The sequence below is a fragment of the Brassica napus genome, chromosome C6 (genome assembly GCF_020379485.1).
Source record: "Brassica napus cultivar Da-Ae chromosome C6, Da-Ae, whole genome shotgun sequence".
Classification (NCBI taxonomy): Eukaryota; Viridiplantae; Streptophyta; class Magnoliopsida; order Brassicales; family Brassicaceae; genus Brassica; species Brassica napus.
The window spans coordinates 11,038,609-11,051,656 of record NC_063449.1 but is presented as its reverse complement, the minus strand read 5'-3'; the positions used below and the strand labels follow the sequence as shown (position 1 = coordinate 11,051,656).

General features: G+C 34.0%; 3 protein-coding genes across 3 annotated transcripts; 2 read left to right on the top strand and 1 right to left on the bottom strand.

Moving 5' to 3' along the window:
- Positions 1–6,942: 6,942 nt before the first annotated feature.
- LOC106408984 (non-specific lipid transfer protein GPI-anchored 6) lies at positions 6,943–8,427 on the bottom strand. The gene is made up of 3 exons (XM_013849677.3): positions 8,006–8,427; positions 7,416–7,520; positions 6,943–7,235 (listed from the first exon to the last, which is right to left on the bottom strand). The coding sequence occupies exons 1-3, from the start codon at positions 8,340–8,342 to the stop codon at positions 7,087–7,089; spliced, it is 591 nt and encodes a 196-aa protein (XP_013705131.1). The 5' UTR covers positions 8,343–8,427; the 3' UTR covers positions 6,943–7,086.
- A 1,377-nt stretch (positions 8,428–9,804) lies between these two features.
- On the top strand, positions 9,805–10,668 carry LOC111212865. Its single transcript, XM_022714485.1, has 2 exons — positions 9,805–10,242; positions 10,441–10,668. The coding sequence occupies exons 1-2, from the start codon at positions 9,805–9,807 to the stop codon at positions 10,666–10,668; spliced, it is 666 nt and encodes a 221-aa protein (XP_022570206.1).
- A 19-nt stretch (positions 10,669–10,687) lies between these two features.
- On the top strand, positions 10,688–12,842 carry LOC125588340. Its single transcript, XM_048759638.1, has 4 exons — positions 10,688–10,735; positions 10,822–11,376; positions 11,468–12,019; positions 12,201–12,842. Exons 1-4 carry the CDS (start codon positions 10,688–10,690, stop codon positions 12,840–12,842), a joined length of 1,797 nt encoding a protein of 598 aa, XP_048615595.1.
- The last annotated feature ends 206 nt before the right edge of the window (positions 12,843–13,048 follow it).

Sequence of the window (13,048 nt, the reverse complement as noted above, 5' to 3'; positions counted from 1 at the left end):
AATGCATCAAAGTGTTAATTACTATCAACTTAACGGATCATATTCAATGCAATTAGGGTTTTAAACATATGAACAAAGCTGGTCAGGTTAAGTCTTAAACAGGATGAGAACAATTAACCTAGGCGATTTTTAATCTCAAAACATTCAATCGGTTCATCAATTCAATCAACCAAATTCAAGTATGGGTTTAGCAATCCTAGCAAACGATTTCTATGTGATCATATTCAATCAATCAAAACAATCAATTTCAATTTCAAATATTAATTAGGGTTTGGATCGATTTTATGCATAACATGCATTATGCATGCATGCGGCTAGGGATTTAAAGTATTAGGGTTTCGATTTTGATCATTAGATCATTGGGGTTTAGGAAATCGATTTTGATCACTAGATCATTAAGGTTTCTATTCAAGACCATTAAGGTTTCAAATTAGGGGTTATGGTTTTATGGTTTCAATTCATATCAAGCAATCAAAATTCGATTTAGGGTTCAATGATTGATCATTAGGGTTTCGAGTTACCTTAACCTCAGATGTGTTGAATGGACCACCAATGAGAAGAGACGCGAGCTGGACGTTGCTGATCGGGAACGCGAACTAGCTGGAATGAGCTGAGACGTCGTCTGTTGAATCGGGAACGCGAGCTGTCCTTCGGGAACGCGAGCTGTTCTTGCTTAGATCAGGACGTGAACAGGTTGAAGCTGATATCCGGAACGTAGCTGTCCAAGCTGAGATCGCCGTGAGCTGGAACTGATCGGGATGCGAGGAAGCTTGGATCGGGAAGGTTCGCGATCGGGATTAGGGTTCGTCGGCTAGGGTTTTAGGATTTTTCGATTTTGGATTTTTAGCTTAGGGTTCTTAGAGTAATCGTGCTGATAACGTGTTGTAAAAACTAGAGAATAGAAACTGTATATTCTTATTAATCATAAACATAAGGAGCCCTTTATATATAGGGAATTACACCGTCATAGAATAATATAAAGACTAGAAAGGAAATACAAATATAGAAAGAGTACAAATCATAATCTAAGAAGAAAAATGAAAAGGTGGCCGACTCTCTCTCCTCTAGACTCACGGCCGACTCTCTCTCTTTCTAACAATGGACCGGTTATGGATCGGGCCGGTTATGGACATCCACAATATGATTTATAACGAACTTCCATTTATTCAGAATATGTTCTTTTCATGGCTTTGTTATATAGGACACGTTCGAGATACATATGTTCAACTGCTGTTGAGAATTAAATAAGGAAATATAGGTCTTCAGTCATATGTGTGCCAGCTCATGGGAGTTATCACAATACTATCAGATATATAAATATTTATAAGGCTCGCTGCATTTATGGTTTGAAGTAAGTCCAATGGCATTATTTGTAAATACATTAGGTGAGCATGGGTATTTCTAAATGGAGGCTGAGAAGCTTTATCATCGTGACACGTCAGCTAATGGCACGCCGTAAATATGTTACAAATTCAAGGTTTCTTTTTTATTTTGTTCCTCTTTTAATAATAAAAGGATATGAATTGCGATAAAAATAATACTCCTATTTAAGTTTTTGAATTGTTTACAAGTTCATCTATTTTCTTAGCTATTGTGGTATGAGTTTTACGTCGGAATCTTCTAAGAGTTTTATGTTGAGTCCTTCCTCTTTTTAGTCTCAAATGATGAATCTCAAAATCCACAAAAAAATTAGGGTAAGAAGAAATTTAATAAAATTCTGTAAATTGATAATTTCATATAAAAATGTATGTTTTATTGATAATACCAATAGAATGCAGCTATGAATACGTAGGGTATCTCAAAACAATAAAGTATGATTGTATTGAAAGTATATATTTGCTCTAAAATTTTTGGATCCCCATCTTCTTGTCCTTTGTCTCTCTTTTTATAGGTGTGTCTCAGGTGGATCGTAACGGCAACGTGATTTCCGGTGAATATCAGGCGTTTTTTATGAGTGTGTTTACTGCTTTGACCTCTGTTACACTTTAGTTAAAATATGTCAGCTCGGCATGAGTCATTTCTTGAGCTCAAACTGAACCTTGAACCTCTACGGACCTGTTGTCTTCTTTCCAATCTTAAATGATATTGGACCGGGTTCTCTGATTAGATGTGAGTAGGCTAAAACCCTCCTCCAACACCAAGCTCCATCATGATACAGCCACCGGTAGATAAATGCTTTTACGTAAATCACTTAAAATAAATGTTTTTTTTTACTCTCTGTGAGTATTCTTCTGTCAAGAGTCAATGGTTTACTATCTAAACTAGTTGGTATCCGCGCCATGCGCATAATGAATGGACTAAATAGAAATTAGAACTTTTAATCTACAAATATTTAAAAGGTAAAAGTTATAGTCACGAATATTTCATTTTATATAATGAAAGATTGAAGAATATTGTGCATGTTTATAGAAGATAAGCTTCGATTTTTTTAAACTTGTGTAATTGATTAGGTGTAATCGAAGTAAATGTTTTAAACTTGTGTAATTGGTTAGATTTTTTTATTCTTTAAGAAACTTGTTTAATAATGTTTATCAAGTAAATTCCTAAAATTTAGTGTGTGATTTTTAATTATCCAAGAGAATTTAAATAAATTTATAGTAACTTTCCTATATTAACCGAAACCAAAATGCATTATGAGCATTGCATTGCATATATCAGTTTCCTATTTTCTGGCTATTGCATAAATTACTGTCAAATTTAAATTAACAAAAAGAATCAATTAAACATAGAAACCAAGATCTATTGGATTTGATATTCAAAATCACCATCAAATCCGCAATTTATTTAAATTCTTGGGTTGATTCCATATAAAAGAAATTCCCTTGGGTTTATTTAAAATGAAGTGAAAATAAATCCCTAATTGGTCAACATCCATAATAATTCAAAAATTTGGATCAAATATGGCATCGGATATTTGACCATAAAGATTTAACTTCTTAGGTTACGTTCATATAGTTTAACGATCAATCAGACCGAATATTTTTTTTGTAAAATTGGAAAGAAAACATGCTACTTCCCATAATCAAAATAACACAAATAACTTCGCTGTTTGCAAGGGACACTTATTGATTTTGTTACATACCAAAATAACTCGAAATGCAATCATCCCGAAAATATATGATTGACACAACTTACATAACCAACTTTAATGAATATTTTGAATCGGAGCATTCAATCTTTGATTTTGAGTTATCCTATATTAAGGAAATATAGCTTAATCAATAAGTGTCTGGAAATATTTTCATAATATATTATATAATATAAATTAAAACAATTAATACTATATGTTTGGCGATTATACTATAGTATATGTTTGTGCGATTATACAACAAATCATATACGATTTGTGTAATTGTACGACAAATCATATATGTTTGTGCGACTATAGTATATGTTTGTGCGATTATACAACAAATCATAAATTTATAAAAAAAATTATTCAGCATAGTATATGTTAGTGCGTTTATACTATATTATATAATATAAATTACGAAAATCATACGAAAGAAAAAATAAGATTTATGATATGTTGTATAATCACATGTTTCATTTCCATAATACTGTCGATATACATTCCTTTAAAAGTACATGATACACATTGTTCGGTTAAGATTTGCGGTTAGGATATTAGGCAAGATGCTTAGAATAAAGATGCATAAAATGAAACATATAATTAGTTTAGGCTAAAGAGGGCTATTCAAAAAAAGATATAAGGTGGATTGTAGTGTTGACACATAAGTAATGACAAACTTGTGAATCACATATGAGGTCAATGTTTATGAGAAATTTTTGGGTTCACCCTCTAGGGTGAATTTCTAGGTTCACCATCCAATAGTGTTTGAGTATTTCATATTTGATATATTTTAAAAAAGGAAATAGAATTGAATATCCAAATTAGATTATATTTTCAAAATAAAATAATAAAAATACATAAAAATAGTTATAAAAAATAAATTAATTAATATTGTTAAGTCTTCGGCAAAATACTAAACCCTATACCCTAAATCCTAAACCCTAAACCCTAAACATTAAACCTTAAACTTTGGATAAACTCTAAACCGTTGGAAAATCTTAAACTCTAAATCATACATTAAAAACTAAATTTTAATAACACTAAACCCTAAATCCTAATCACTAAACCCTAAACCATTGGGTAAACTCTGAACCCTTGGATAAATCATAAACTCTAGGGTTTAATTTTAAATATTTTTGATTTAGGGTTTATGATTTATCCGAGGGTTCAGGGTTTATCCAAGAGTTTAGGGTTTAGTGGTTAGGGTTTAGGGTTTAGTGTTGTTAAGATTTAGTTTTAATGTATGATTTAGGGTTTAAAATTTTCCAATGGTTTACAGTTTATCCAAGATTTAAGATTTATAATTTATGGTTTGGAGTTTAGGATTTAGGGTATAGGATTTAGTATTTTGCTAACGGTTTAACAATATTTATTTATTTATTTTTGTAACTATTTTTATGTATTTTTATTGTTTTAATTAAAAAAATATAATCTTATTTGGAAATTCAATTTTGTTTCATTTTTTAAAAGATATCAAATATCAAATACTCAAACACTATTGGTTGGTAAATCTAAAAATTCACCCTAGGGAGTGAACCCAAAAATTTTCTCAATGTTTATTTATAAAAGTTCTCTTCAAATAATAAGAAGGAGATAAATGGTTTTTTTTTTTGAAATGACGTGAAATAATGGAATGCTCCTGGATTCTTTCTTCTAAACAATAAAATAATAATAATAATAATAATAATAATAATAATAATAATCAAATGGAACGTTATCTGATTAAATTAATTGTTTAACTAGAATAATGTCCGTGTTAAACACGCTCAATATGTTTATTTTTTTTATTTACAAAAGATAATACTAACATTTTGATATTTTTGTTGGGCTACTTGGTCTTTTTGTGATGATAGTACGAGTCGTATTCATATATAGTTATTGATGATCAAATGAGAGCTTTACAATTTATATGTGTTTTCTATTGATAATGAGCATGAGTGCGGCCAGAGCCGTGCTTACGGCCTATTGAAAAAGGCATTTGATTAGGGTCCCCAAATTTTGTAAAAATTTTAGAACCTCTAATTACAAAAAAAAAAAAATTTTACATGGTAGTTAATATATTTTCTTAGTTAGATTTTTATTATTATTTGATTCTAAATTCCACATCTGTTTAAAATAACTAATTTATGATCAATTCTACTATATTTTATATAAAACTATAAAGATTCTACTTCTAATTAACTACAAATATTTGATCCACATTTATCTTCTTTGTAAATGTTATGAGTTAGATTTATTTTATATATTTATAGAATTTGATTAAAAATTATAATATTTTGAATATGTAGTTTACTGTATTTAATTTAAATGCTAAGATTTATCTTTTTAATAGTGACCAATATTTTAATCCAAAATTTGTATTTTGCTTTTATATTATGAATTCCTACTTTTGATCATTATTTTATTTTTTTAGTTTATAAAAGTCGGGTGCAGAAAACTTTGAAAATGTTTAGATAATAAATCAAAACTTTTTAGTGTTATATATATATATATATATATATGTGTGTTTTTTCAAAAAATATTTTATATAATTCGAATTTAAATAGAACTATTTTCAAAAAAAATATCATGTAAAATTTTTTTTAACTCGTCTTAAGGCCTCCAAAAACCTTCGCACGACACCGACTACGGTTGATGTTTTGAATCCAGATATGGTCGAGTATAGCAGGAAGAACTGTCAAAAGCCATATTGTGCATTGCCAAGTGCTTCAAGCCTGACTAAGAAGAGTTAACAATAGAGCCCGAACAGAATGTTGAGAAGAAACAAGCCACATTGAGAGTCCAAGAAGAGAAGACGAAGCAAAGTAACTCTTGTTAACTGGCTCAAGAATTGTTTCAAATAGAGAGAATCTTCGTCACTACTGTCATCACTGAAAGAATAATGAATTTACAGAGGCGAAGAACTTATGTCTGGTCTTCACAGTCATACAAGAGTAAGAAGATAGAGAGAGAGTAAGAAGAAGACATGACCCATCTTCTTGTGTTGTTAATCTTTGTTAGTACTTATATAGCAATTGTTGTAGCTTTTTTTTGTTTTGTTTTTTGTTTTTTCTGTCACAGATTGTAGCTTTTTTTTATTAACATTTTGTTTTCTGTGGAATTGTAAATCTCAAGTCTTAGTCTATAATTCGAAAAATCTAGTAAACATTTTTTTGTATGATATATAGAGTAGAGTGATATTTTTAATAATGGAACATACGCATTTAATTTTCAGTTAATTAATATGAAAATTTGAAAATGGATAATCAAAAAGAGTGAGGTTGATATACTTTATTTTCAGTTTAATATCTATTATTTAAGCTGTTGTTTCACATCATTTTTATATTTTGGTTACATATATAAAGTATGATAAAAACAATATCGTTAAAAAGCTTTTGGATTTGCTTATATGTTTTCTTAGTAAATCAACATTTTATTGTTTCATTCTTTTTTATAAAAAAAAATTGTTTCCAGTAGTATATATTTCAGTTTCTTTAAGCTAATTTGTTATTAGTGTGACGGGTTTGGGTCGCCAGCGAAGCTCGTTTGTTGTAGTGTGACAAGTTTGGACCGTGTCATTAACACTGAACCGTAGTCCTAGCGGGCTGATCATTCAGTTTTATAAATCCTTACTGGCTGTCATTCAGTTATATAAATCCTCAATGGGGAACCCAAATATTATATTTGCATAAAATTATAAGGGCTTAATTTGCGAAATAACAGGAGATAGGGGGAAGTTCTAGTTATTTACTGAATTTGAGGTTTTTTATGTATATAAGGACAAATTTCCCAAATCATAATGAACTTCAATAAGCTGTAAAAAGTTCCTAAAATAATTTTAAACAGTACGATTAATAAGAAAAAGCTTACTAACAACTTGAAGAGAGGAAGATTAAAATATATTTTTAGTTATTACAATTTAAACACTTAAGCCATTAAGTTTTTTCAATCATGTACATGCATAATCATATGCATACAATATATTTTTTATGTCACTGAGAACATTAATATAAGATATTGAAAGCAAAGTTACATTAAATAAAGGAGGAAGAGGTAAACGAAGAGATAACTAAAAGAAGATGAGAGAAAAGAGCAAATATTAAAAGCTCAACAGCCAACCAACTCTTCTTTTTCTTTCCTCCATCACTCTTCACTGATTCAGCTTTTCCCCCTCCTGCCCCATCTTTATATATATACCCACACAAAAAAAGCCAAAATTGTAGAATCAGTACATTTGATAATCCGTAGTTATTGACCTCCTGCCCCATCTTTATGATCATGTGATTAGCACAAAGTGTGCTTAATTAGATAGTACTGTTGACTGAATTAATTTAAAAGAGCAAGTTTTATTAGTTTCAGTTACCTTTAACATTTTGTGAAGGAGGTGCAGAGTTGGCGCTTGCTTCAAGCCTTCCTAAGCTCTCAAACTCTCTAGCCAATGTCGAGTTTGGAGATAAATGCAGAAGCGCTTCCCATAAAATGAAATACAAACACGTTTTAGATTACAAGAAAAGCTAAATTTAACTTTAAATGATCACAACTCATAACTACTTTCAATAAAAAAATCGTGATTCATTATATATATAAAGAAAATATCATTAAATAGCATCAACTATACTGCCATTTCCATATGATATAACAACTGAAATGAATAATATGTAATCTAATTAAAAATAATAAATAAACAAAATAATATGAACGGTACATCCTCACTAAAACTTTATGTACCTATTCATAATAGTTACAAATTACTACAAACTATTTTCATTTCCTTATGATATAACAACAAAATGAAGAATTCTTCATATAATTAACTAATAATTGATATAAAATTGTACTTGTACTGTGGACTACCTGTTTGTATACGTACGCGATCTCCAGGCTTAGATAAAAAGAACTAAAAAGAAAAAAAAAGTTCAAAAAAAAACTAAAAAGAAAAAGTGTGAGACTTACAAATACACTTGGTGATGTTAGGAGCCGTTATATGACAAGCAGTGGGGAGATGAGCGGCTAGGCTTGCATTAAACTTGAGGCCAAGATTAGGATCATCTTTGTCTTTGACCAATATGCAAACACACTTCTGACTCTGTGTTATAACCTGACCAAAACCTCCACAACAATCTTTTGTTGGAGCTTTTGCGTTTCCACCCACGTAGGTGAGACACGGTGAGAGTACTATCAGCTGGTTCGTACACTCTTCTCTGTCTTGATCCAGATCTGAGCTTCCAAACCCGGCCAACATGGAGGTTATAACGATGGTTATGATTAGGGATCTCGTTGATTGCTCCATGGTTCGATATATATATTTTTGTGATCTTTCTCTCTGTATATATGTATCTGTTGATTGTTCACTTTTAGATAGATAGAAAGGTGTGATACCGTCTTTATATATACGATGTAAGTGTTGATGTATTGGTTGGGTGATGAGAATTTATTACTTTTTCACATTTATAGCTGTTGGAGTGTTAATTATTACGGCTTACCATTTTCAAAAAGAAACAAGCAATTCATTTGGGAGAGAATAAATGAACAAAGAGAAAATTACTATAATATATAACAAAAGTTGGTTTATTACCAGAATGTTAAACATCTTTTTAAAATGAATAGAATGTTTGGACATCCATAGTAAATGACTCTAATGGCCTTTGGTTAGTTTTTTTTAATTGAAATTACTTTTAAACATATAATTCACATCAGTAATTAAAATTACACATCACCACCACAATAGAAACCAAACCGTCTCTTCTCTAACATAACTAAATCGAAGTTAAAAAAAAAAAAACTAACTAAGAACATCGTTTTGTCGTCTCGAAGAAGAACCGTCAAAGAATGAACCGCGAGGATACTCCCACTCTCCGTCATCGACATTGTCTGTGTTAACTTCCTCTTCGTCGAAATACCTCTCTGTCGTTGTACTCTGTTTTCTCTGTTATCATCGTGCCCGAAATCAGAATTCTGAACTCGTTTGTACGAAATCGTCTTCGCCGCCGTCTTTGCCGCATTCTTATCTCCGAGTTCGTCTTTTCCGGTAGGATATCGCGACGTTATATATTGTGTTTTGTTGAGTTTGTGGGTCAGTTATGTATTATATTTCATCTGATTTATATTTTGTTGCGACTGAGATAGGGTTGTGTTGCGGCTGTGATTTTGTTTTGTTGGGGGTTTCGTTGCGTCTGAGTTAGGGTTTTGCTGCGGCTGAGTTATGGTTATGTTATGGCTGAGTTATATTTGTGTCGTGAATAACCTAATGTTATGTTATGACTGTGTTACTCTTATGATGCGGCTGAGTTACTGTTTTGTTGTGGCTGATTTTATTGTTGGGTTATATGATCAGATGGATGCTGCTGAAGTTAAATAAGGGGATTACCCACCAAGACTTTACCCTGAAGGGTCTTCTAACCTAGATGGTAAAGTTATTAATCACAATTTCCATCCAAGGCATTTCCCCCACGTTAGAAAAACAATAGGACTTGATGTGTGGGAAGAACTGGTGAACTCTCCCATTGGAGTAGTTGCTAGGCTAGCTGAACGCGAAAGCATGTTGTCTGGTAGGACCGTGCACTATCTACTGTGTAGACAGCTGCGAGTTATAAAGAAGGAGATATGGTGTCTCGTGGCTGATGAGGCTATCAGGTTTAGCTTGCTCGAGTTTGGTGAGATCACTGGGCTAAACACATGTCCATTGCCAACAGAAAAATTTGATCCTGGTTAATACAACGAGTTTTGGGTGGGAGTTGAAGGTGCCGCTTGGGATGGGACCAAAGTTAGATGAACTGAAGGCAGCATTAGCGTTCTGTCCGCTTTGGAGTTTTGAAAAGCGCAAGTGGTTGGGGCTGCTACTTCTTCAAGCCATGGGAGTCTATTGTTTGCATCACAATTCAAGGATACCCTTTCAAAGTGCAATAAGGGTATTCGACGATGAAGCCATGAGGTCGTATCCATGGGGTCGGACTGCATACGAAGTTCTAATTGACTCTATTAAAACGTTGGCTCCAGATGGAGGTTCATACACAATAAGCGGCATGAAGGACGCGTTATTGATTTGGGCTTATGAATCCGTCACATGCTTCAGTGAGAGTTTTGGGAGAGTGGTCAATAACGAAGACGTTCCGCTTTTGCGATGGGGTGGAAAGCGTACACGTGCAAGCTTTGATAAATTGTTGTCTGCCAAAATCGAAAAGCATGGCGAGGTAAGGTTTAACGCTGACTTAATTTATTTGATGGCTGAGTTCGGAGTTACTTAATGGCTGAGTTATGTGTTAAATTACGGCTGAATTATTTTAGTTGATGGCTGAGTTATGTGTTAAATCACAGCTGAATTATTTTAGTTGATGGCTGAGTTTTGTGTTAGTTTGGAGGCTGAGTTTTGTTATAACCTGGTGTTGCAGGTGCGTGTGAGGAGAATGGTTTTGAAGGACTCAATTGAAGAGATGTTTCCTATTTGGCCGGGTGAAGATGAAGACCCACAACTCGTTAGGTTGATAACAGACATACATTCAGGTAGATTTGTGAAAGGTTTGTGGGAAGTGCAGGGGAATGCAAAGGGGAAGGGGAATGAGAAGAAGAGAATGAAGGGTGGAGTTTCGTCAGAAGCTGAGCCACCCACTAAGAAGTAGAAGAAAGTTAAGACACAGAATGAGTCTGAAGCTGATGCAGCGGGAAAGGGTTCTAGCGAGAAGGAAGGTAGCAAAGAGTTGGAGTTGGAGAACAAAGCGACTCTAACGACCATTGTGAGTACTCTGGATATTATTTCCAGAAATTTTGATCAGGTTGACTCACGGTTGGAAGCTTACGAGTTAGACCGGAACAGACCATTGATGGACCAAAAGACCATTGATGACAGGGTGAATGCTTTACTGGAGAAGTGTTTGAAAGATCTGGGGATTGGGAAAATTCCCGAAAACCATGATAACCCCTCTCCACAATTATCAGATAACTCGTTATTTATGGCATCACTGGTGGTTCGAACGCATCAGAAGTATGTCAATAGTCCAGCGTTAGTAGCTGCGGCTCCTGGTAAGGAGTTTGGACCGAAAAAGAATTTGGCAAAGGAGCTTGAAAAGGAATCAGAGGTGAAAAGGACTTTGGATGAGGAGTATGGTAGTGTCGATAAAGCTACTGATATGCGGCCTCTTGATTTTGTAGTAGTTTCTCCTGTAAAGGCTACTAAGGATGATAACGCTACTAAGAATGATAAGGATGCTAAGGATCCAGCCTATGGATGCGGCTGCAGGCGCAAACGTATTGTTAAGGGTGAGGAAGCCGATGTGAAGGAAAAAGCAGCGCAGGCAGATGCTGCGTTTAAGAGGAAGGAGAAGGCTGAGGCTAAGAAAAAAAGCTGCTGAGGATAAGAAAAAAGAGGCTGAAGCTAAGAAAAAAGTGGCTGAGGCTAAGAAAAAAGAGGCTGGGTTAAAGAAGAAACAAGAGGCTGAGCTAAAGAAGCAAAAACAGGCTGGGTCAAAGTACAAAAAGGTGACTCCACCGCGTGACGGTGTAACAAGATGCAAGGTACAACCTGCTGTAGAGGACAGTTCATTGGCTGATATAACTGACGAAGTTGTTGCAGAACAGAACGAATTCGCGCCGGAGTCTGATGTCGAGAATTCTGAAGTGGTTAGATCTGCCATAATTAAGGACTACCGGGAGAAAAATGTTCGGTTAACTCCAAAAAGGTTGTCAATGACGGCAGGTTCTTCATCATTAGTTTTTCCGAACGTAGGACATGATGGAACGATGTGCATGAGGAAGAATGTTACTCCTTCATCAGCAATATATGACCCTCTAGCACCTGTTGATCCGGCGCTATTGGAGAAACTTATGCAACACATCAAGGCAATTCCACCCAAACCACCAGCAGCACCAGGTAAAAAAGAAGTACTAACAGCTGATCATGAGAGTGACTTCTACAGCATACTCATCCATGAGAGACCGTGGCCGGAGAATGAGTATGGATGGGTGTTTGACAATGTAAGTCTTTATTACGGCTGAGTTATATATTATTTTATTTTATTACGGCTGTGTTATCTAATTTTTACGGCTGAGTTATACATTCTTTTATTATATCAAGGCTGAGTTATATATTCTTTTATTATATAGCGGCTGAGTTATATATTTGATTACGGCTGACTTGTTAATATTATTTATGTAGCATGTCGTGGCGTATATGAACGTCTTCATGAAAAGGTCCACGCGAGAGCCCACTCCATTCTGGTCCAAGCGGATTGCCTTCGTTGACGTTTGGTGGCAAAAAATTTTGATTCACGATTACACTCAGTTCAAGATGAAACCCACAATGTTCATGTTCAAAGGCAATGATTATGAAGATATGATATATGGTAGGATTCCCGATCATTGTCGAACAAACTTGAAGTGGTATGAAGATGTGGATCACTTGTACGGATGTCTTCAAACCGGCGGAAATCACTGGGTTGTGTATCACGTGGATCTAAAGAAGGAGAAGATTGATTGCTACGATCCAATCTTTGGAGAGGTAACACTCGAAAGTGAGCAGAGAATTCTGAATTCATTTAAACCGCTGACGCACATGATTCCCGCTATGTTGAGTGCACATATTTCTGCCAATATCCGACCCATTAGCAGGAAGAAGTTCTCATTCAGAAGGAGGAGCAAAAGATACACTCTACAAAACACCCAGGTTGGCGATTGTGAGGTGTATTCGTTGAAGTTTGTGGAGTGTCTAGCTGTTGGTGTAACGTTTGATGGGATAAACGATCAAAATATTCAAGGTTTACGGATGAAGATGGCAGCACTGAAGGAGGAAATGTTGTGACGGACCAAATGATGGCTAATTGAACATGTGTTGTTATGAAGTACTTGACTTATGTTGTTGTTGTTTTATGATGAACTTATGTTGTTATTTTGTACTTGACTTATGTTGTTATTAAGTATTTGACTCAGTCTTATCGTTTTTATAACTCTGCCGTGTCGTATATACGTAACTCAGCCTTACCCCAAACATACCCTATAATCGTAACA